This window comes from Trematomus bernacchii, unplaced genomic scaffold, assembly GCF_902827165.1.
Source record: "Trematomus bernacchii unplaced genomic scaffold, fTreBer1.1, whole genome shotgun sequence".
Classification (NCBI taxonomy): domain Eukaryota; kingdom Metazoa; phylum Chordata; class Actinopteri; order Perciformes; family Nototheniidae; genus Trematomus; species Trematomus bernacchii.
In genome coordinates, this window is record NW_022987720.1 from 18358605 (window position 1) to 18379850 (window position 21246).

A 21246-nucleotide genomic window follows, 5' to 3' on the forward strand; every position below is an offset into this window, starting at 1 on the left:
TCTGATATGACACAAATGTAAAATATTCAAGATAAAGCACCTGTTGGTCAAGTGGTCCAATCATTTAAATAAAATCACATTCATAAAACTTGTATGTAAGGTTTTATATGCCCTACTCTGTTTTTATACACATGGCCATTAAAATGTACAAAAGTCACGTTTGGTAATACGATTTTGAGAAATACTATTTATACACAGAAATAAAGCAGAAACACATAAGAAATAAGACAGTAATACAGTCATGTGATAAACCTTTTTGGGCTTTTTTATTAAAAGAGCATGCCTAAAAATCTAAGATACATTTTATATTGAATAGTTTTAAGAGACACTGTGTACTGACCCTTATTTTAGCACTTTAAATCATCATACTTATTTAATGTTGTAATAAAAATTAGATTAATAACAAAATATTATCCTCCAACTACTATGAAATTGTAACTTTTATTTTAAAAATAACACTGTTTCATAAATATGTTAAATCGTATATTATTGCAGATGACAACCTCATCCTGTAAGACATAAATAAATGTTCTGGCAGTGCAGTTTTTTTGTAATAAAGATTCTAATTAACCTCATATAGTGATTATGTGTTTCGTATTGTCAAAAGTAAGGGAGACTAAACCTGAATTCATCAGCAGCTGTCAAAACAAAAGCCATTCTGTGTAATGATCTTCCTGGAATACACTGAAACCTGTCTTTGTCCCACGGGTGGTGGACTCCTAAGTTAAATATACAGTCCCATTGAAATACAGGATGGCACGATATAATGACAAAAAGCAGCTGGAGCTTTACTTGTGTCTGCTGGCAGGTAAACAGTGTAATTGCATTTGTGTTCTGTCTATTTACACAGGACTGCGGGATGCGCTGAACATGAGACGACCATATTGTCCTGCTTACACGGTGGTGCCAATATGTTGTGAAACGTCACAGTCCAGCCTATTTAAGTGTCATGTCAGGGTGACAAACAGCCATCAGTCAGTCTGCAGTTATCAGTCATATGTGAAGTCTTATTTTCAGAAATGTTAAGATTCCTGAGAAACTGGAAAGCTCTCTTACTGAGTTTACTAACAGTAGGTAAGTGTAACTTAAATGAAGGGTTTATATTGGTAGTACACTAAAGGCAGTATTCATGTATATTTAATGCTTCATTTTTTTTTCTTTCTACTTTAGGATGTGGAGATGCAGTCTGCACAAGTCGCCGATGTCTGGCTGAAATGTTGATCAAAAAAGGCCTTCTATCACAGCCACAGACTGAGAACTGCACCCATGTGATCAAAGTGCTGTTCATTGAGTACCAGACTCTGGCAGTTGTGAGTATCTGTTTTGTGCCGCTATCTGAGAACCTTGTTTCTCTTTTTAGACCTGTTAACATAAAGAGAAATACAAATGTATCATGTGATGTTGCTGTACAGTACCTGCTGAATATTTGTTGAAAATGTAATTTGATCAGGTCAAAAGTAGATACATTACAAACTGTTATTAATCTCAGCAATAATTTGAGACACAAGCACACAGGTCTAATTTCCATCAGCATCCAATGATTTTGACTTTTTTTTAACAGGACACAAAGAACCTGCGCCTCATCAGTCGTCTGCAAGCTAAAATTGTACGTTTGTAGATATTTACAGATGGATACAAAATAAATAAATGTTTTAATCACATTCAATTTGATTTGAAACTACAGGAATGGTCAGATCCTGAGTTGAAATGGAACACATCAGATTACGATTATGAAGACGTGGTCCTGCCAGTTGGAAAAGTCTGGACCCCAGAGATCCTTGTAACAAATGGGTAAGGTTCATGACACAATTCCAACAAATGTAATTAATGGACCTCTTGATATTCACATCTGTTGTCTTTAACCTGTGCAGAATAGAATCAACTATGAAGCACAACTCCAAGGATCTGCTGGTACTGAGTGATGGCACACTGAGACACTCTGTGGTCATAAACGCAGCGGTGAACTGTGAAGTCAACCTCTTCAACTATCCATTCGCTTTTGATTCTTGTCCAGTCGCCATACAATCGTGGTCCGATACCGGTATGTTATGAAAACAAATATTATACTTTTTTTTGTATCACTAACTCGATGGTAAGCACCTATTTTACTCATCAATCAACATATCTGTGATTATTCTGAAGAAGATTTTGATAAAAAATGTTGTCTCAAGTGACTGCGCTGTTGTTTTTTTGGGTCTTATCTTGATGAATTTCCAGTTATTAAGGCATCTTCATAATTTTCTTTTATACATTGTAAAATTAGGCCACATTAGTTTACTCAGATTTTTTTTAAATGCAGGTAATGTGGGCGCCAGGTTTTGCCAGAATTAGAGATGGAATAAAAAGGACTATATCTCTGGTTCTGCTGCACTGATTTTGATCTTTTTTTTAAACTGCATATCATGAATCTGTCAGCGGTATAGGGTTGAAATCAGTAGAGTACCCTTTTCTTTCTTTCAGGTTGTGGTTCTAAGCTGGTAATAAAGGAAGTGTTTAGTGCTGATGGTAGCCAGGGAGATTGGCAAACTGATTATGTGGAACTTCAGAATAAAAGTGATAGCCGTCAATACATCCTGGTAAGTTCATGAACGTGTAGCATGGTCATTTAGACTTTTCATAAGAATTCACCTTATTGGTGCAAAAGTGGTAATAGCCTTTCTCTATTGTAATGTGTCATTTTGTCTGCCATGTTCCTCAGGTGAATTTAAGTATCAAACCTACCAACCCCTTTATAACATTACTGATGCCCAGTATTCTGATCCTCTTGGCTGATATGGTCAGCTTCGCTCTGCCGCTGGGAGGTGGTGAACGCAACTGTTTCAAGGTCACGCTGGTGCTCAGCTTCACCGTGTTCCTCAACATCCTCAACGATATACTTCCTGGAGACAGCTCTTGCAGCCCCATCATCCGTCAGTCAGCTCACATGCAGACACAAACCAAATAGATACACAGCAGCAGCATCATTTGAGTCACTAACAACCTCGTCTTTGCTGCAGGAACCCACTTCTGCATTTGTCTGGTGTTCCTGGTGTTCAGCATGCTGGTGTCCCTGGTGCTGACACGCTTGGCCATAGACGGTAGTCTCATATTCTGCTGCGGCTCCAAAGGGACAGTCCCCGACAACACAGGTAACAGGGACAAAAAGAGGAAGAGGGTGAGAATGACCTGGCCTTTAAAGGACTTCTGTTTTGTTATTGAGTAGGGGATTTTAAGTAGTCCTTATTTTTGATGAAACACTATATAACCTGCTCTCATTGTGGCTTCACTCCCTACAGAAGTCAAAGCTGACGTTAGTGTGGTTCAGATTAGCAGCCCAGAGGAGGATGGTGGAATGCTGAAAAAGGTGGTCAACTTCCTGGAGGCTGTTGACGCAGACACACTGAAAAAGGACAGAGATTTGAAGTTTGCCAACAAATTGGACAAGACATTTTTCTGGTTCTATTCAATAGGCGGAACTATGTACTTTATTGCCATGATAATGGTTATGGTAAAGTATAGATGTGTGGTTAACCATTTTGAATTCTGGTATTAATAAAATGAATGTTGATACTATAACAAACAGCTTAACTGAGCGCACAAAGTTCAGGATATAAAGACAACGATTGATGCCAATCTCAGTTTACATTTATAAAACTTGTTTAGCTCACTATATGTCAAATACTGCAGATGTATACTCTCAATTATAAAGATGTGTGTGAACATATTTCTGAAATCATACAAATAAAGGAATGTCATGCTTCACTCCTCAATCACTTTTGAGTCACAGTGTATGGAATTATATATAAAACTAACATCTGCACACATGACAAGACCATGTTCCTTCAGCCCTCATAAACAGGAGATGTTACTCTAGGATTTCTCAATGATGATATTAAGACATGTGTGGCATTATTTTGTATTGGAATAAAGTGGTTGTAGTATAATGCCTTTCTATACAAATATGTTAAATGCAAATTAAAGATAAAGGAAATGGTCCTTTGTTGCCACCTACTGGTTAAAGCAGTCACTGCAGGTGGGCAGGGGACACTGCACTTTGTATCTGCTGAGGTTTTCCTACTTGGACCTGTTGACATTTTAACCTCTATTCATTTCATTAAGAATTAGACATACTTTTTGAATGCCTGATGATAGGAATGGTGAGCCATTAGTTAATTACATTTCCATCCAGAGATACTTTTAGTATAATATGTATTTATTTATGTATTGTAAAGTACAACAGTTTCCCAGAAAGGTTTGTACAAAATCAGACAAAATAAAGCTTCTTGAAACAACATATAGCAGTTAAATAACTTTTAGCTCCAAAATCCAGTTTTAGATAACAAATACCTAAAGTATTGCTTCGTTCCAAATCCTCTCAGGAATAATTATTTAAACACAATCTTCTTAACTTCTCTAAAAATAAAATAAAGCTTATTCAGGATTGTGCCAGTGATGCTAGTGCTTCAATTTCACAATTACATTACCTCAATAAAAGTTATAACACTTCTGATCTCTGCATAAACTACTGTATGAATGTATTCTCAAAAGCAACTATTGGATTTCTTTAGAAAACGTTTGGCAATTATTCCTGAATCGATCAATGCACTTGGAGGAAACAACACATACAAAATCTGCTTTATCAAAAACTTGAAAGAAATTATAAAAACCCATATAACCTCAAAAAAGACCAACAAGAATCAAGTATTTATGCGTCATGCGTTCATCATTTTGCAGACGGGTTGTCACTCATTCTGTTCAACTTCAAGGTCCCTCTGTTTTCTTCATTGCCTTTAGTGAAAAAAATGTAAAAAGTTATCATGTCATTAAGGCAAAACTGTATGAAGGGAAGTATGATTACTCTTCACATACCTGTTTAAAAATCTCAACGGTGAAATAGTTCTTTGCCATGTTTCTCAGGTTGGACTTCCCGCCCACCTTGCATCTGACATAGCCATACAGGTTGGCCCCTTGTAAAACCAAGCCCATGATTACTACAGCCTGTGGGGCACAAAGAGGAATGAGATATACCGCCACAATAAATAAGATGCAATTTAAATCCACATTCACTTTAAAAACAACACTGAACTGACCAGCCATTTAATCTTGAGAGAGAAAATGGTGCTGAAAACGAAAACGATCCAAAAGAGAGGGCACACGATGAGTCCGAGCCAGAAGATCCGTGACTCAGCACCGCTTGTTGTGTTCAGACTTTGTGTCTATCGAGAAAGATAAACAAGACTTTGTGTCATGAATTCCAAGATACAAAACCGTCATAATCTTACAAAAATGTGTCTTCACTTCTATGTTACACCGTTTGATTGTTCAATAAGGTCATGCAGCTACATTATACCATTAAAAAGGAGTGCAAATACTGATACTTAGAACATGCTGTAAGGCTTATTTAGCTTGCCTGTGAAACTTTAGGTGCACATACAAGAATGCAGTCATTGTGTGTGAAGATCCTCATACTCAGATATGTATTACTTTCTTGGGACTTTGCTTCTAATAAAAAAGAAACATGATGAGGCCGTTTGGCTTACAAGAGATTAGTTTTTTATAAATGTGTCTGTCTTTCAGAAGAAAAACCTTTCTTTGGAAAAGGTCATTCTTCTTCTTGAGTTGAAAAAAAGCCCAGTGCATATTCCTGCAAGGCATTCTAGAAATGTATCTGCTTACCTTCCGTGACTCAAATACCCAGTGGCTCTTTCCATCTTCATCCACTTGATTCCACCACCGCAGGCCCACCAACAATCTGCCAGATACATTCTGGAAAAAAAGGGATCCATCTGTTAATGAAAGCCTGGCACTTTGATTTGATAGACATAACACACGCAGATTTTCAAAAAACAACCCCCAGTTTTAACATGGGACAAAACTAAACAAAAAATAATAACTATGTAACTTCCGTTGTGTGTTGAAAAAATGTACATGCAACAATTTGAAAAATCAAATGAATTGTTTTTATATAATTAAACATGCTCCTCACAGCTGATTTATTGTAGGGATGTACTACTTTTTTTCATGTGATGATGAATTGAAGAACAGGAACTTCTTAACTAAATGATTCATTGATGATTCGAGGAAATATTCTTGCGAAATATTTGGAACTGAAAACAACGCCTTCAGCCCTAAATGTGCCGCAAACAAGGTGTTGTGTGGGAAACAAAAACATGACATAGTTTTCATGCAAGTCCATAGTATATAAATGATCCTATGTCACCTGACCTGCTCACCTTGACGGTCCAGAAGTCACATGACAGCAGGAGGATGATGGTGACCATACAGGCAATGAACCGACTGCTGAACATGTCACACAGTAAGTAAACCAAGATGGCACTTGTTCGGAAGAAGAGATGAAAGAAAGAGACCACCGGATGTCTGAAACACAGATTTGATTCTTTAAAAAACAATGATCAAAACAGGATAGTTAATTTTAAACTATAACCACAAAAAGAAGCACCTTATGTTGGACTTTCTAACCAACGTGTTACCGTCATCTTCACCAAAAAGCGGAGCGTCTTGGGAGTCCTGAAAACATGAGAAAACATTAGCAGGTTAACGCTAATGCTAATTTGTAAAATACATGTATAACGTTTTCATTTCGTTTCAATTGCAATTTCAATCCAAAAATACATGCATGTTAAGGTATAACATGTCAACTAATGGTATATCATACTCAAAAATAAATATAGTTATTAAGTTATCCCGAAAAACTACATTAGGATGGATCACCTGTCTTAGCATGTTGATTCTCCGGGATGTATTTCCTGGTGACGTGTAGTAAACAAGTCCGTGTGCTAAGGACCCAAAGGAGGGAGGTGTGGCTTTTAATATGCCTGACTCAAAGGTAAACCTAACATATCCGCTCAAAAGTGTAAGGCTTTTATTTCAAGCTCTTAAAATTCTTTAAGAGAGCATTTGTTGGGTGCGTTCAATCAAGTGACTCAGTGCATAGTATTTCTTGTATAACCCGCTCTACTGGCACTTATTTCGAAACATATTAAACGACATGAACTAACACGTTTGCAATATCTTTTAAAAAAAAGAAGCCTAGTACTTAAATGCCACAGTAGTAGCCACAATAAGGTAACACATATATTATCTATAACAGTGTAGGCTACTGTTCATTTAGTGCATAATGAATCATTTCAAGGTTGCAACATGCAATTAGTTTAATTATCCTTGGATAATCAAATTGATTTAATCTATACAGTCAATCGTTTAGTGAAAAATACCCATGAGAATTTCCTACAGTCAAAGATTAAAAAGCACAATTTAGGCTGAAACTATAAAAATGTTTCGTAATTTTCTTAAAAATGTACTAAAATGTTGATTCCTTTTCTTTCCGATATCTTCAATCACCCAATCGGCTAAAGTCTGATCTAAAATAAAACTGGTTTTCGACTACAAAGCTCTTTCAAAATAGGCTGTTTGTACTATAGCTTTTGTATTGGGCCGGCTAACTACACCTTTGTTAAAATAATTACAACAATAATCCTTAAAATTATAATCATAATAATTGTTGACACAATCATTCTCTTACTCAACTAATTGCAAACATTGCCTTTATTTTGTGTGTACATAGGTTAAAACAAAAATAATGTCATACAAGATCAGCTTTGCAATCCATTATTATTGACTTCTGAAAATAAAGTTTTGAATACATTTACTTTGACACACATACTTGTATACAAAGTGATGATATATGTCAGTGAACAACTACTTCACACATTTATAAAGAAATAACAAAGATTCATCAAACAAACTAGAATGTATACAAAACAGCTTTCTATTGTCAAAACATTTGTCTGTACACATCATGTGATCTGCAGTGTTATGATGTCAGAAAAACCTCAAACAGACTAGCAACTGAATGCATGCGGTAAAAGATGCCAAATGGAAGTCCAACATTTACAACTGCAGCCCACATGTTGAATTGGTAGAACTCAGTTTCAGTGGTGTGGTCAAACTGGGGACGAGCACCGAATGCTGGCATTATCCACAGCTGTCCAAAAAAAAGAGAGTTGAGAACAGATTGAGTAATTGTTGAATTTTAATACAGTAACTTTGAGAATGTGAGGGAAAATACTACTCACGATGACGTTGCCCAGCAGCAGAAACGCACAAACCTCCTTCAATACCCGTCTCTTCCATAACAGTTTAGGCCTGTGCGCGACTGTGTGGTTGTGCAGGCTGTCTGCTGTGAGTACCGGGCCGGGCTCTGTGTCCATGTCTGATTCTTCAAGGATGCTCATATCTTTGCCTGGCTGCAGCACATATGGATTTGCCAACACACTGATTGGTTCTACCTCATGGAAGGGCTCCCGATGTAGACCTTCAATGATGAAATAGTTCTGCAGGCCGAGTTGGATCACCATCAGGATAGCCCATGCCAAGTTGAGCCCGTTTAGGTAGCCTTTGGCTCCAGTGCCAGCCATTGCGACGATGGTGAAATAGCTGATGATGAACTGCCCCAGTGAGGCTCCCACCAGCAGCCCCACATCCAGGCTGCGGGTGGGGTTTTTGTCTGATACATGCTCCCTGTGGTCTACCTGGTAGATGGCACAGCCGATCACAGTTGAAACAGACATTAGTGTCACTATCACTATATTCATGACAAAGTGGATCATTACTACTTTGTCTTTCTTGTCTTCATCCCTATTGTACTTAAGTATTTCCATCTCGTACACGATAAATGTTGCCAGACCCGCCACCACTAAGAGAACTCCTGCCAAAGGACCAAGAAAAACCTCAGTCGGGCGGAATTTGATTTTATGGTGTCCATGTTCTTCTGTTACTCTTCCCACATTTTTCCACATGATGTAGGTCATGGCCGAGGCAAATAGACTGAACTCGATGTTGAAGGGATACAAGTAGTAGTAGGCCTCCTTGAAGAGGCTGCATGAAGTGTGGCTGCACTTGCAGGTATCGTCACCATAACCCGCTGTAGGACATAACAGGGCACAGAAATGTTATGCCATGGTACTTTAATCATTTCTAAATTTGTTTTAAGTGCTTTAATGCTATAATTACCTCTGTTGATGTATAGGTTTCGTCCAGAGAGTTTAGTGGTGTTGCTTGGATATTCAGGAACTGTTGTTTGATGAAGGGACTCCTCAGTGACTGCAGCCATCCACACAACTAGATTTGTGGAGAGGGTTAGCATAAGCCCACAGCTAAATAATAAGACAAGAGAGAATAATGATCAGAGACAAAAACAGTTACAAAATAACTTTTAGTGACTTTAGTGCAACATTAAAATTCAGTTTCCACCAAGTAATGTAAAAGAAGTCTTACTTTAATTCAATAGGATTTTCAAACCATGTAGAATTGCAGGAGCACAAGTCTTTAGGTCAATGGACAGAAAGAATACAAAAAGATGCTGTTTCCAGTGTAATATTATATTAAATATCATATATATATATTTTCTGGGTTTCTTAGTTCTATATTATTGTTAACTGAACAACATTGCGTTTTTGACTATAAAAGACGTCAACTTGGTCTCTGGGAAATTGTGTTAAGCATCATTAAACGTCCTCTGACATTTATAAACCACATGATTTATTGATGGCAATTGATCACTACTGTGGCAGCAACTACACAACACAAAAACTCTCAATTGTCAAGGTTACTATCAATTGTCCCATAGAACAAAAGATGTGTTTAGCAGGGTTCATTTTTAGGTATCACATAGATACCCTCAGGAATAGCCTGTTAACAAAGACAGTGAATGATGGAAAAATAAAAAGGAAATTCAATAATCACGTACCGTGTTATGTTTCTTTGGAGCTCCACACAGTCCATGGCGTGGATCCACAAAAAGTATGTCTGCAAAGAGATTGCACAATTGCATCAATATTTTTGCAATAATGAAGAATGAGTACATTAATTGAGCTTCATTTCTTGTAATGGGTCATTTTACCTGCACAAGAACGAAGACAAATTGCACCACAGGAAATGCAACCTTAACAGCTGAATCGCAGTGGAGGTAGCCCACATAGCTGGCTATCTTGAAAATGTCCATGATGATAGTAAGCAGTCCAAACAGCACAAGTCCTCCTAAATAAAGGGGCAATAAACAGAATCATAAAACTGTTTCAAAATGATTATTATATAACAAAAACGTAATTCTAATAAATTACTTACCCCTGAGCCAAACAGGTCCTGCATGGCAATCTTTGTATGCAATGGCATTTTCTGTCCTGGCCGTGAAGGCGATATAATAAACCACCCAGATGGAGGTGAGGAGGAGGAGGACGATGAGGAACATCTGCAGGTCAGAGCTGCTGATATTAACATCTTTGTAAGCACTGCCGCTGACCAAGGCACATCCCAGGATCAAAATGTTTAAACAAATGATCACAGATAGCATCAATCCGAGGTGTCGACCACGCTCCTTAAGGACCCCATTTGAAGGGATGTTCAGCTCTGGTTCACATGTATTCCCGGATCGACTCGGTACATTGATGTTGTTGGAAAGGTGGGCCTCCTCCCTCTCCCTGTCTTTGACGGTCATCCTGCATGGTTCACAGGGATTGCCATCGGCCAAACAGTCACATGCATAGCCAGTGTTCAAACACATCCTTCTTTCTTTAAGGTCTGCTCACAAATCAGTGGTTTTCTGCATCTTGTTTTATATGAGACATTACAGGTTTAACAGCTACACCCACTCATCAGGTCCCTGTAAAGACAGATCCCGCCCAAGCGAAACCTTTTCACTGGCACAAAATCAGCATAATTGTCACCCTGATGGTGCTACACAAAAGAGTAGTTTCAAATCAACAAATGGGATTTAATTTCTCCCTCTCCAGGCTCCATTTGCCAACAATGCATGTGACTGGTGCGGTATTGAGTGAGAATTCACAAACACGTTTACATCCATTTTTTATTTTAAGCTACCCTCTTTGTATCAATAATAAAAGTAGGAATAACATTAGGACAAGTGAAATATATTTAAAAGTCACTCTTGACAATTACCAAAATGTAGATCATATAACAATCCAACAAAGCATTGACCTTCTAATATCCAACAAGAGGTTTGGGTACCTGTAAGCCTACCTGATGCAGTGGGATCCTGTGAGGCAGTCTGAGCTGTCATGCCTTTTATATGCCTTTAAAAAAACACTGTGGTTCACTGTACAGTCATAAATGTCAATAATCTGTTTTGAACACCATATTATTACCAAACACAGCCTGTTTTGCACAAAATACTAATGCAAAGTTCAAAAGATGTTTCCTGGAAAAAACCTTTTCTCACGATTTCCAAAATACAAGAAACCGGTTTATTTTTGGATAAACAAAATGTTTTGATATTATACAATACACTGGAAATGTCAGGTATTTCTTGTAAAAGCCTTCACAAAGCATGCACACTCTTAATGTTCATTATCTTTTTTGCATTTATGAATACTTTTGGCTGGAGTCTTTTATTAGTGTGTTACTTGGTTCTACCTGATTCCCTTTTTTCAGACTGCATGCAGCTCACAATCTAAACATGATCTTAAAATATTTATGTAGGCGTAACATGTGTTACTCTATTATCTTATTGATTCCCTGCTTGAATTACTTTGAGTTCTTCAATGCTAAGCATAGCTCAATTAATAAGTGTGTCTCTGTGGCTCGTCTCTTAGGCTGGAGGTGTAATACATGAAAAGCCACTATCTGTGTCTTTTGTTATGTGAATTTCAATGTGGGTATCGTCTGATTCTTCAGTCTGCTGTCCCTGGTGCAAATGCTTATATTAGATCTTTACTTTATCAGGGTGGGGCTGATAGCAGAGGTACTTTTTCATTGTGACACTCATGTCGCTCATGAATCCATGTTTGTCTGCATTCATGTTTCTCCGGCAAACCTACCACCAATGGAAAGTTTAAGTGAGAACAATGGTTCATTCAAAAGAACACAAACTCGCAATGACACCAGTGATTCTGACTATTCCCTGTCAGTCACATTGAGACATTTCCAGGAAATATTTTGTATTTCTAAATGTGCAGAGGGGGGAAGTAACTAAGTCGTTTACTCAATTACTGTACTTAAGTACAATTTTGAGGTATTTGTGCATTACTTGATTATTTCCACTGTTGTATACTTTGTACTTCTACTCCACAACAATTCAGAGGTATATAGTGTACTTTTACTCCACTTGTTTTGTACCTTTAGTTACTTTACATATTTGGACACTTAAATAAGACTTTAGTTACACCTGGAGTTAAATCAAATGCTACCCTGCAGTATACAAAGTCATTACAATTAGCTGCAACTTTACCAGCTTTGATAACACTTTAATGCATCAATAATTATAATCAAAACATATCATAAATATATTATTCTGAAATCTGCATAGTGAGTACTTTTACTTTTGGTACTTTAAGTATATTTTGATGCTAATACTTTTGTACCTTTACTTGAGTATATATAGGTTTATAACAATAGAGGTTACGTTTTTAATCAAAACATAAAATGTGTGTGTGTGTGTGTGTGTGTGTGTGTGTGTGTGTGTGTGTGTGTGTGTGTGTGTGTGTGTGTGTGTGTGTGTGTGTGTGTGTGTGTGTGTGTGTGTGTGTGTGTGTGTGTGTGTGTGTGTGTGTGTGTGTGTGTGTGTGTGTGTGTGTGTTGTGTGTGTGTGTGTGTGTGTGGTGTGTGTGTGTGTGTGTGTGTGTGTGTGTGTGTGTGTGTGTGTGTGTGTGTGTGTGTGTGTGTGTGTGTGTGTGTGTGTGTGTGTGTGTGTGCTGCATCCTTACCAAACCTGTGAAGTTTTGGGCCGTTTGGAGCATTTTCACTGAAGTTATGAGAAAACCGTGTTTCATGGTGAGCATTTGAAGATTTGAAGAAATCTCAAAACTGTCCCAAAAATATTGAAGGCACATATTGATGATTTGTAATATTTGAGTGATTTCTATGATTCATTAGACAGAAAGTTAACCTTTGCTTCATCAGCTGGAGATGCATTTCTGATAAGACAAGAGAGATAACACCTGAGCCGCCAGGAAACACTAACCTTCACCACATTTATTGCAGTCATAATCTGACGATGGACAGAGGTCTACAACACCCAAACAACCGGGTTGTGGTTTTAAAAATAGAATATAGGGGTCATTTTTTACTTTTAAAAACAAAACTAGGCTGTCCTTTGAAACCTACCTGATTCATTACATATTGGTTGTTTAAGATGATGTGTGAAGACAGAGATAAGAGACATTCCTCTGAGAGATAACCTGGAAAGAGCAGTTCACACTAAGAGAATTTCACTTCCTTTAGCGCAGTACATAACAAAACTGTGAAACAGTACAGTATATTGATGTCCAATTGATTTAACTGTCCACACCATGTGACCTCTTACGAGAAATTACAACATTATCCAACATTTCAATTTGTTTAATTTTGTATTTAATTAAGTGGGGCACAACCGATAATGCAAAAATAACTGTGTGTGTGTGTGTGTGTGTGTGTGTGTGTGTGTGTGTGTGTGTGTGTGTGTGTGTGTGTGTGTGTGTGTGTGTGTGTGTGTGTGTGTGTGTGTGTGTGTGTGTGTGTGTGTGTGTGTGTGTGTGTGTGTGTGGTGTGTGTGTGTGTGTGTGTGTGTGTGTGTGTGGTGTGTGTGTGTGTGTGTGTGTGTGTGTGTGTGTGTGTGGTGTGTGTGTGTGTGTGTGTGTGTGTGTGTGTGTGTGTGTGTGTGTTGCATCGTTACCAAACCTGTGAAGTTTTGGGCCGTTTGGAGCATTTTCACTGAAGTTATGAGAAAAAAAGTTGATGAGCATTTGAAGATTTGAAGAAATCTCAAAACTGTCCTGTAGATGTCTTCACGGCTGGACTGTTAGCACACATGTGAAGTTTGAGCACTTTTTGAACATTTTCATAGGAGTTATTGCGACATCGTCTTTTATGGCGAGGGATGTGTGTGTGTGTCCCTCCATGGAAACGGTATGATGACACCCCATAATTAACGTAGAGCTGTTGAGGGCTGGACCGTTAACCATTATCTGAAGTCTGGTGCTGTTTTGACCCTTTTCATAGGCGTTACGACAATGGCGAGGGATGCGTTTCCATGGCAACGGCATATGGTGAGATGTCAGATTTGACGTAGAGCTGTTGAGGCATGGAGAGGTGATATACAGGTGAAGATTGTGGGACGACCGGACTAATTCTTCTACTGTCTTTAATTGAGTAACATTTTGATTGAAGGACTTTTACTTACAACAGAGTTTTCCTACACTCTGGTATTTCTACTTTTACAACAACATTTGAGTACTTCTTCCACTTCTGTGTACTTCTTCCACTTCTGTGTATTTTACTTAGAGGGTCCTTCTGGGGGATGTAATTGTGTGTTTTGACCTCGGCCACCGGGAGCACTGTTACCCACACACTGTGTGTGCACCGGCGCGTCCATGCCGGATACCACCGACTGACGCCCTGCTCCACTCATCAGGAGCGGCTGGTGGCTGTGGGAGAACTGCGGGACAAACATGGCACTTCGGCCTGTCTCCTACCACTACATCGCCGCAAGACGACGACGATGAAGGTGGTGGTGGTGGTGGTGGAGTTGATGAAACGCAATGGTGTCGAGCATGGTGGATTAACTCTTCACCATGAATGACAGGTACCACCGAGCGGCCCGGGACGGCTACCTGGACCTGCTGAAGGAGGCAACAAGAAAGGATCTGAACGCCCCGGATGAGGATGGCATGACGCCGACGTTATGGGCTGCTTATCACGGCAACCTGGAGGCTTTGCGGCTGATCGTCGGGAGGGGGTGGGTACAAAGAATTGGAAGATATTATTATCATCATTATTTTGTTTTAAAGTGTTCATCAATGTGCTCTGTCCCGGTTCAAATAAAGGATTAAATGAACAAATGAAATATAAGCTATAACTTATCAGGACGTGTGAGCACTACTTTTCCAATCTTCAATCATTTGTATTGGGTATTAAAACTATTTTTGAGAAAAGTGAAGTATTTCACAGGTTCATTTTCTTATTACAAAGGTGTGCAGTGTCAGATTGTGCATAAGGCAACCCATAACAAATCATCTTCTTTATTGGAAATTATTATAAGAACAAAATGTATTTCTATGCTAGAAGTAGGGCTATGTAAAGGCATATTTTTTTTGCAGTGCCGTTTAACCATACAATGTTCAGCTGCTAGAGCATCAGTACTCCACTAACAATGTAGGTCTCTTTGGAACATTGCATTTACTCAGTGTTACCATGATAACTATTATCAGTTAGTTAAACTTGACATTTAAGACATCAAGTTGATATGCCATTATCTCTAAAAAAGCAAATACAGTTTTCATGGGATGATGGGATATGTTTTACTTTCTTGACATAGTAAGTTAAACATAAATATATATTGCCATATCTTGGAAAAAACTACATTTCATATTTGACAGGGTTCAGTACTGCAGGCCCTGATCTACAATTATTCAACACAATAACCTCAGGCTTTGCTCTTGGCTAGAAAAACACTTTGACCAAACAACCTACTATTTGGCCATGTCTGAAAACACTGATAAGAGAGTGTCTTGCCCAACAAGATTACAAAACATGTCTGCATAGATAACCACCAAGGCACAGGTTTTTTTTTTCTGCATTTACATTTGAACATGCTCTAGGGATCTTTTTGAGCTAAAGTTGAAGTTAATGCTTTAACATTGATCAGTTAAACGTTCCCCAGATACTTTCCACACTTTAGAATCATCCTCTGAAAGACTATTACGAATATTTTACAGCGGGGGATACTTTGTGAAGCCATATAGGATATTTGACTGTGTAAAATTGAACACATTCATGGCATTTATCATGATGACACTGATTAAGGTCAATTGATGGCAGGGACACCTCTCAGGAGAGCACATATATAACTCATAGCGATAGTAGTTCATCATGTTCTGCAGTCCTGTATACATTCAGTGAATTGTAACTGTATAAAAGCCAGAACATGTTGGCCCATTAAAATAACTATATGTAAAATAAGAAATGTCAATACTTTGTTTAAATCCGTTATTGTTGATGATTATCACTTTGATAGAAACTTCTGAAGTAATGGAGACAGGACTCAGAGAGACACGGGAAGAGCAGGAACTTTGATGGCAAACACTGACAGTTTATTTGGAGCTTCGGCCGGAGAATTCACAAGACATGTGCTGTGCCACGAGTTGACACAGCGGTTGCCAGACCAATTCTGGAGACCTCTACCCCAGACCCATGTATTTAGCTGGTTCTGAGAGAAGAATCAACATTGTGCATAACAAGATAAAACCATAACACCTCTATCAGCTGATGCCAACAGGCAGGAACAGGAAGACAAAACACTGAGAGCACAGCAGCCCAAGGTTGCAGGTAAACTGGGTCAAAGGTGTGGGCCTAGGAAAATATTTCCCCAACAATCATAACAACCAATTGCACATTATCACCAGCAACATATATCTTTTAAATCAAATGTATATCAGTCAACATGTTAGAAGGCTGCTTCATTGTATAAATGCTGGCCTTACTTCAACAAAGTGAGCTAATGTGATGATGAGGAGTCATGGACAGCCCATTCCTCATTTTTTCTGGCTGACCTGGTTAGCACGTCAGCCACAAAAAAGGGCCCATTATGAAGCAGTGTAATGAGTAAAGTTTGTGAGAGGCTTACTGTAAAAGTGAGACGATGAAGATTATTCATCATGCGAAATATCAGATTTTAGGCCGTTTATTTTTGCTTTTTTCTGTAAACACACAGGCAACAAAGGGTGAAAGGCTTCCAGTCCTGATGCTAAACTAAATTCACTATTTCCCACGGAATAAGTACAAACAAGGCCCTAGAAGCATTCATCTGACAAGGACATAATATTCCTCTATTGATAGCACAACGCATATAAACCCCCTGATTGACATGAGGTACTAAAATTAAACATTAATAGCTGCCATAATGTTTCACAGAGGCAGCAAACTCGTGAGACCCGGGGATATAATGAAGAGAAGTTTAATACCGCTTGGCAATTTCATGGGAAAGTTGCCATGCAGCGCTATATTTGGCAAGTATATTGCACTGCGTGACCTGCAATAACATCAAGCTGTCATAGGAAGTGAAGAAGCAAACAACCTATAATGCAATAAATAACAGGGGGAGGGATAAGTAGGTAGAACTATCACTGCTGCACTCAGCATTTTACTGGGACAGACATAAATTATGTCTGTCCCAAGATTAAGCTATATTTTTAGATACATTCTCCACCTACAACAAGCATACTGTATATAATATGAGGGTGATAAATATTTCATCTCAAAATAGAAATTGATCATGGCTACATTTTGTTTATCTCTTGAAATTAGTTTATGGCTTTTTATGTTCCTATATGTATTCAGCGCAGGGTTAACAGTTCCTTTAACAGGACCATTGTTTTATTGTCTCTTTCTGGTGTGTTTGCCAAATATTGTCTATCATGCACTCGGTTGACAACCATTTCCCTTAAGTTGAACTTCAACAACCCCTGATCCTGAAGCTGCCGTTTCCTTTTGAAACCAAATCCTGTCCAGAAAGAAAAGAGCAAGGGGGCTGAAATCAGAGTGGGACTTTGCTTATTGCTGCCCAGGTTGGGTCTCGCCGATCTGACACACATTCCCTGTGAAAACCTTACAACACAATCCATCAATAATACATTCGCCTTTCGACAGTAGCTTCACGTCTACCATATCAAATATTCAGCAGTCTGTATGTGGCTGCATTGGGTGTGACACCAACGAGATGTCTCCAAACTGAAAAATATAAATGCAAATAATTTAAGGGTAAGATTGTTTAACAAATATCAAATTGTTGCAGCCAAAAACATGCTCTATACAGTACATTATATCACAAATAAATCCTGTTTTTCTTGGAATGTTAATATCAGTAAGATCCTAAATGGAAACTAAAAATGTGAAAATGCAAATATTGAGTTCAATATTTTTGCTTTTTAGCTGTACTCTGCAGACAGCCTCTGCATCATTGAAACAGCTGTAATACTGTATGTTTTGTTCTGAAGGAATTCAGCATGACATCACCAGCTATGCACAAATGTGCTTTTTGAGTCAGGAGCAACCGATATGGCCTCCCCTGAAACTAGATACAGGTAGTGTAGCAGTGTTGTTGGCCAGCCTGTGGTCATATTACAGACAAGACAGCAACACGCACACATAGAGGTAACCCTAAGGTCGCGGACTGTCAGACAAGGGTAAATGTTGCTTGGTTGCAGTTATGGATAATAGTCTAATTATTTTCATTTTAATCAAGACATACTGTTTGCAAATTAGTCAAAGCCTTTTAAAAAGTATTTGTTTTACAAAACATCTGTGCTTGGCTTTCTGAAAGGGCAATTTGGTGTTTAGATGATACATTATTAAATAAGGCCCCATTAACAACCCATGGTTGGCAGGTCAGTGTTGAAAACATAATCAAAAAATCACATGCTTACTCATGAGTATGTCATCTAAACAAAAGGCCAAGGAGACAACCGGTATCCATGACAGTCTAAACAAGAGCTGAAAATATTTTAGTCTTAAAGAAAGTTCAAATTCTGTATCTAATATCTTTCTTATGACCCACAGAGGAAACCCTGACAAGTGTGACATATGGGGGAACACGCCGCTCCACCTGGCAGCCGCCAATGGTCACCTCAACTGCCTTTTCTTCTTGGTGTCTTTTGGTGCCAACATTTGGTGCCTGGACAACGACTACCACACGCCATTGGACATGGCAGCCACAAAGAATCACATGGATTGCGTCCGCTACCTGGATAACATCGCCACCAAGCAGACAGGCCTCAACACGAAGCTGGTCAGCAAGATGAGGGACAAGGCGTTTCGCGATGCTGAGCGGCGAATAAAGGAGTGCGTGAAGATGCAGAAGAAACACCACAAACGCATGGAGCGGCGGTTTCAAAAGGAGACTTCTGAGGCCTCCGCATCAGACGTTATGAGCTTTTCCAGTTACAGCAGCAGCTCTCTTAGCCACAAGTTGCACAAATTAAATTCAGCCACAGTCAGCGTGCCATATTCTCAGGTCAGGAGTTCTTATTTTGTATTCTTAAAGGGTAGAGTTTGTTTTGTTTGGCATGTTTGCATTGTTCAGGTTGCCAACTAGACAAGAGTTTTGAATCCCTCCTCTTTAGTGCATGACATGAAGAGACTAAGCTAAATTCTAACATGGTCACAGTGACGATGCTAAAGAGCTATGTTAACAGATGTTACAACTGATTATTAAATGACTACTCTTAAAAGTATTTGGTCATAAACCACAATATTGATTTATATTATTTTGTGGACCATTGACATGTCCTGTGTAATAATTTAAATTGGTCATAAGTAATGTTTGGAACATTTGAATCTTTAATTAGTTATTGTGACTAATTACTGTTTTTATTTATGTCGTATTAGGCTACTCTTCATGCCACAAACCGCGGGAAGACCAAGATACAGAGGAAGCTGGAGAAGAGGAAACAAGGAGATGGAACATTTAAAATCTATGAGGAGGGGAGGAAGAGTGTTCGCTCTCTCTCTGGACTTCAGCTGGGCAATGATGTCATGTTTGTCAAACAGGGGACTTACGTCAACCCTAAGGACCGTGGGCGTCCCAACGTTCGTGACATGTTCCCCAGAGACAATTACGATGCCATTTCACGTGCCATGAGCGAGCCGGACCTCCACGGGCCCGATGTGGAGTACTCTGAGATCAGCACTGACTCAGGACATGATTCCCTGTTCAACAGGCCTGGTCTGGGAACGATGGTCTTTAGAAGGAACTATGTGAGTGGGGGGATGTTTGACCTTGGCGGTCGAGATAAGGACAGTGTGGACCAGTCAGGCAATAATGTGCGTTTACGCAGTCGGCTGCAGCATTACGCAAGTGCAGATGAAGACAGCATCGGCAGTGCACGCAGCCTTCAGGAGAGGAACGTGGAGGAGCTGCCCTGGGAAGACGTCGAATTAGGGTTGGATGACGATGACGAGGCTGACACAAGCCCTTTGGAGGTGTTCCTTGCCACCCAGAGCATGGGTGACTTTATCTCCATTTTTAAGAGGGAGAAGATTGACCTTGAAGCTCTGTTGCTGTGCTCTGACCATGACCTCAAGAGTATCCACATCCCCTTAGGACCAAGGAAAAAGATCTTAGAGGCCTGTAAGAGACGGATGGAGACCATAGAAGACCCAGACTACATAGAGGACACACAACTGTGACTGATGGGAATTTCTGATGTAGAGCGTAGTGAGGAAATATGCAGATATTTGTTATGGTGTCTTTGAAATCCAGCATGGATTGTCTTCGGTAACCCACTGTTTCTTCACTTAATTCTGTCCTGCAGATAATGAAAGTTGTTGTATATGGCTCCTCATGATGTGGGCTCATCCATGCTTAAAGTTCAGGGGAGCATTGTGGAGTGAAGATTTGGACAGGGAAGACATAATGATTTACCTCTCCTAAGACATTGTGAAGATGAATGTGTCAAGCAAGAATAGGTGATTGTGAGACAAATTCCTCATAGGGTTCTGTAGGATTCAGTGTCTTGTTAGCCTCAGGAGAGTCACTGCAAATATTTGTTGTATGTTGGATGGTGGGAGTCGCCTGCACTGCATGGTTTAACAAACTGAAAGACAATTTTCAGAGTGCAGTCCTGTGCATGCCATGTGAGACTGTTAACAGAGAACTGATTGTGGGGCCAGTGTCCCCTGAAAATGTTTGCCCCTGTGGGGTAAATCTTACCACCTCATGTGCCTGCATTGCTCGTGCCTGTGCATTTGCTTAAAGGTGTCTTTTTCATAAATACTTTTGACATTAAATTCATTGTTAGTTTATTATTAACTCTTTCAATCACAACATTCTGGGCAAAATGTCCACCCACAGCCACTGTTTCCTTCTCTGTGGGTGTTTACATAAAGACAGTCGTATTGTGGCTCACTGTTAATACAGGCCAATTGTTCATGGAGATTCCTGATTTCTTTGTCTTTAGATCATTTTATAATTCTTAATATAACATCATTCTGTTCTATATTTTGCATATAGATTGATTAACTTTTGTAAATAACTAATGTTAGTGTTGACAATTTAACAGTTCTCCAACTGTTGTATACCGAGTAGTTTTAAATAATGTATTGCACTCGTTACTGTTAACTACTAAATCCATAAATTATAAGCTGCTCACATTTTAAGACGTGCCTTTTTGGGATAATTATTGGTTCAAGCTTCATAAAATGTGGCACAATTCGGGATTTTGTCAAAATGTCAAAATTGTGGTTCTTTATAACTTTTCC

At 39.0% G+C, this 21246-nt stretch overlaps 4 protein-coding genes across 7 annotated transcripts; 2 read left to right on the top strand and 2 right to left on the bottom strand.

The window, feature by feature from the left end:
- The first annotated feature begins 978 nt into the window (after positions 1–978).
- Positions 979–3752, top strand: LOC117493464 (5-hydroxytryptamine receptor 3A-like). Of its 2 annotated transcripts, none has more exons than XM_034144028.1 (9): positions 979–1070; positions 1171–1310; positions 1562–1606; positions 1685–1791; positions 1872–2041; positions 2461–2576; positions 2699–2909; positions 2997–3128; positions 3276–3752. In XM_034144028.1, exons 2-9 carry the CDS (start codon positions 1215–1217, stop codon positions 3530–3532), a joined length of 1134 nt encoding a protein of 377 aa, XP_033999919.1. In that variant the 5' UTR covers positions 979–1070; positions 1171–1214; the 3' UTR covers positions 3533–3752. The 2 variants fall into 2 exon arrangements, with proteins under 2 accessions (XP_033999919.1, XP_033999918.1); XM_034144027.1 differs by having other exon boundaries at positions 987–1074.
- A 419-nt stretch (positions 3753–4171) lies between these two features.
- Positions 4172–6867, bottom strand: LOC117493334 (Golgi apparatus membrane protein TVP23 homolog B-like; the record flags this gene model as incomplete). Its single annotated transcript, XM_034143846.1, has 7 exons — positions 4172–4767; positions 4849–4977; positions 5070–5195; positions 5656–5745; positions 6213–6357; positions 6440–6507; positions 6712–6867. Coding segments are annotated over 7 exons (741 nt in total), but the record flags the coding sequence as incomplete, so codon positions are not given.
- A 654-nt stretch (positions 6868–7521) lies between these two features.
- Positions 7522–11064, bottom strand: LOC117492220 (proton channel OTOP2-like). 3 transcript variants are annotated; one of them, XM_034142352.1, is made up of 7 exons: positions 11038–11064; positions 10126–10496; positions 9902–10038; positions 9749–9807; positions 9013–9155; positions 8076–8923; positions 7814–7984 (listed from the first exon to the last, which is right to left on the bottom strand). In XM_034142352.1, exons 2-7 carry the CDS (start codon positions 10493–10495, stop codon positions 7814–7816), a joined length of 1728 nt encoding a protein of 575 aa, XP_033998243.1. In that variant the 5' UTR covers position 10496; positions 11038–11064. The 3 variants fall into 3 exon arrangements, with proteins under 3 accessions (XP_033998241.1, XP_033998243.1, XP_033998242.1); XM_034142351.1 differs by having other exon boundaries at positions 11026–11044; XM_034142350.1 differs by lacking the exon at positions 11038–11064 and having other exon boundaries at positions 7522–7984; positions 10126–10561.
- A 3182-nt stretch (positions 11065–14246) lies between these two features.
- Positions 14247–20775, top strand: ush1ga (Usher syndrome 1Ga (autosomal recessive)). The gene is made up of 3 exons (XM_034144308.1): positions 14247–14728; positions 18547–19000; positions 19375–20775. The coding sequence occupies exons 1-3, from the start codon at positions 14565–14567 to the stop codon at positions 20173–20175; spliced, it is 1419 nt and encodes a 472-aa protein (XP_034000199.1). The 5' UTR covers positions 14247–14564; the 3' UTR covers positions 20176–20775.
- The last annotated feature ends 471 nt before the right edge of the window (positions 20776–21246 follow it).

What these genes read in the sequence shown, in the direction of transcription:
- ush1ga (XM_034144308.1), top strand. Translation starts at nt 14,565, where the DNA reads ATGAATGACAGGTACCACCGAGCGGCCCGGGACGGCTACCTGGACCTG. An exon ending in CGGCTGATCGTCGGGAGGGG is followed by an intron (nt 14,729 to 18,546) that starts GTGGGTACAAAG and finishes TATGACCCACAG; the next exon opens with AGGAAACCCTGACAAGTGTG. An exon ending in TCAGCGTGCCATATTCTCAG is followed by an intron (nt 19,001 to 19,374) that starts GTCAGGAGTTCT and finishes ATGTCGTATTAG; the next exon opens with GCTACTCTTCATGCCACAAA.
- LOC117492220 (XM_034142350.1), bottom strand. Translation starts at nt 10,561, where the DNA reads ATGTGTTTGAACACTGGCTATGCATGTGACTGTTTGGCCGATGGCAAT. An exon ending in CTCCAAAGAAACATAACACG is followed by an intron (nt 9,156 to 9,748) that starts GTACGTGATTAT and finishes CTTATTATTTAG; the next exon opens with CTGTGGGCTTATGCTAACCC. An exon ending in AAACCTATACATCAACAGAG is followed by an intron (nt 8,924 to 9,012) that starts GTAATTATAGCA and finishes TATGTCCTACAG; the next exon opens with CGGGTTATGGTGACGATACC.
- LOC117493464 (XM_034144027.1), top strand. Translation starts at nt 1,020, where the DNA reads ATGTTAAGATTCCTGAGAAACTGGAAAGCTCTCTTACTGAGTTTACTA. An exon ending in GAGATCCTTGTAACAAATGG is followed by an intron (nt 1,792 to 1,871) that starts GTAAGGTTCATG and finishes TAACCTGTGCAG; the next exon opens with AATAGAATCAACTATGAAGC. An exon ending in ACAATCGTGGTCCGATACCG is followed by an intron (nt 2,042 to 2,460) that starts GTATGTTATGAA and finishes TCTTTCTTTCAG; the next exon opens with GTTGTGGTTCTAAGCTGGTA.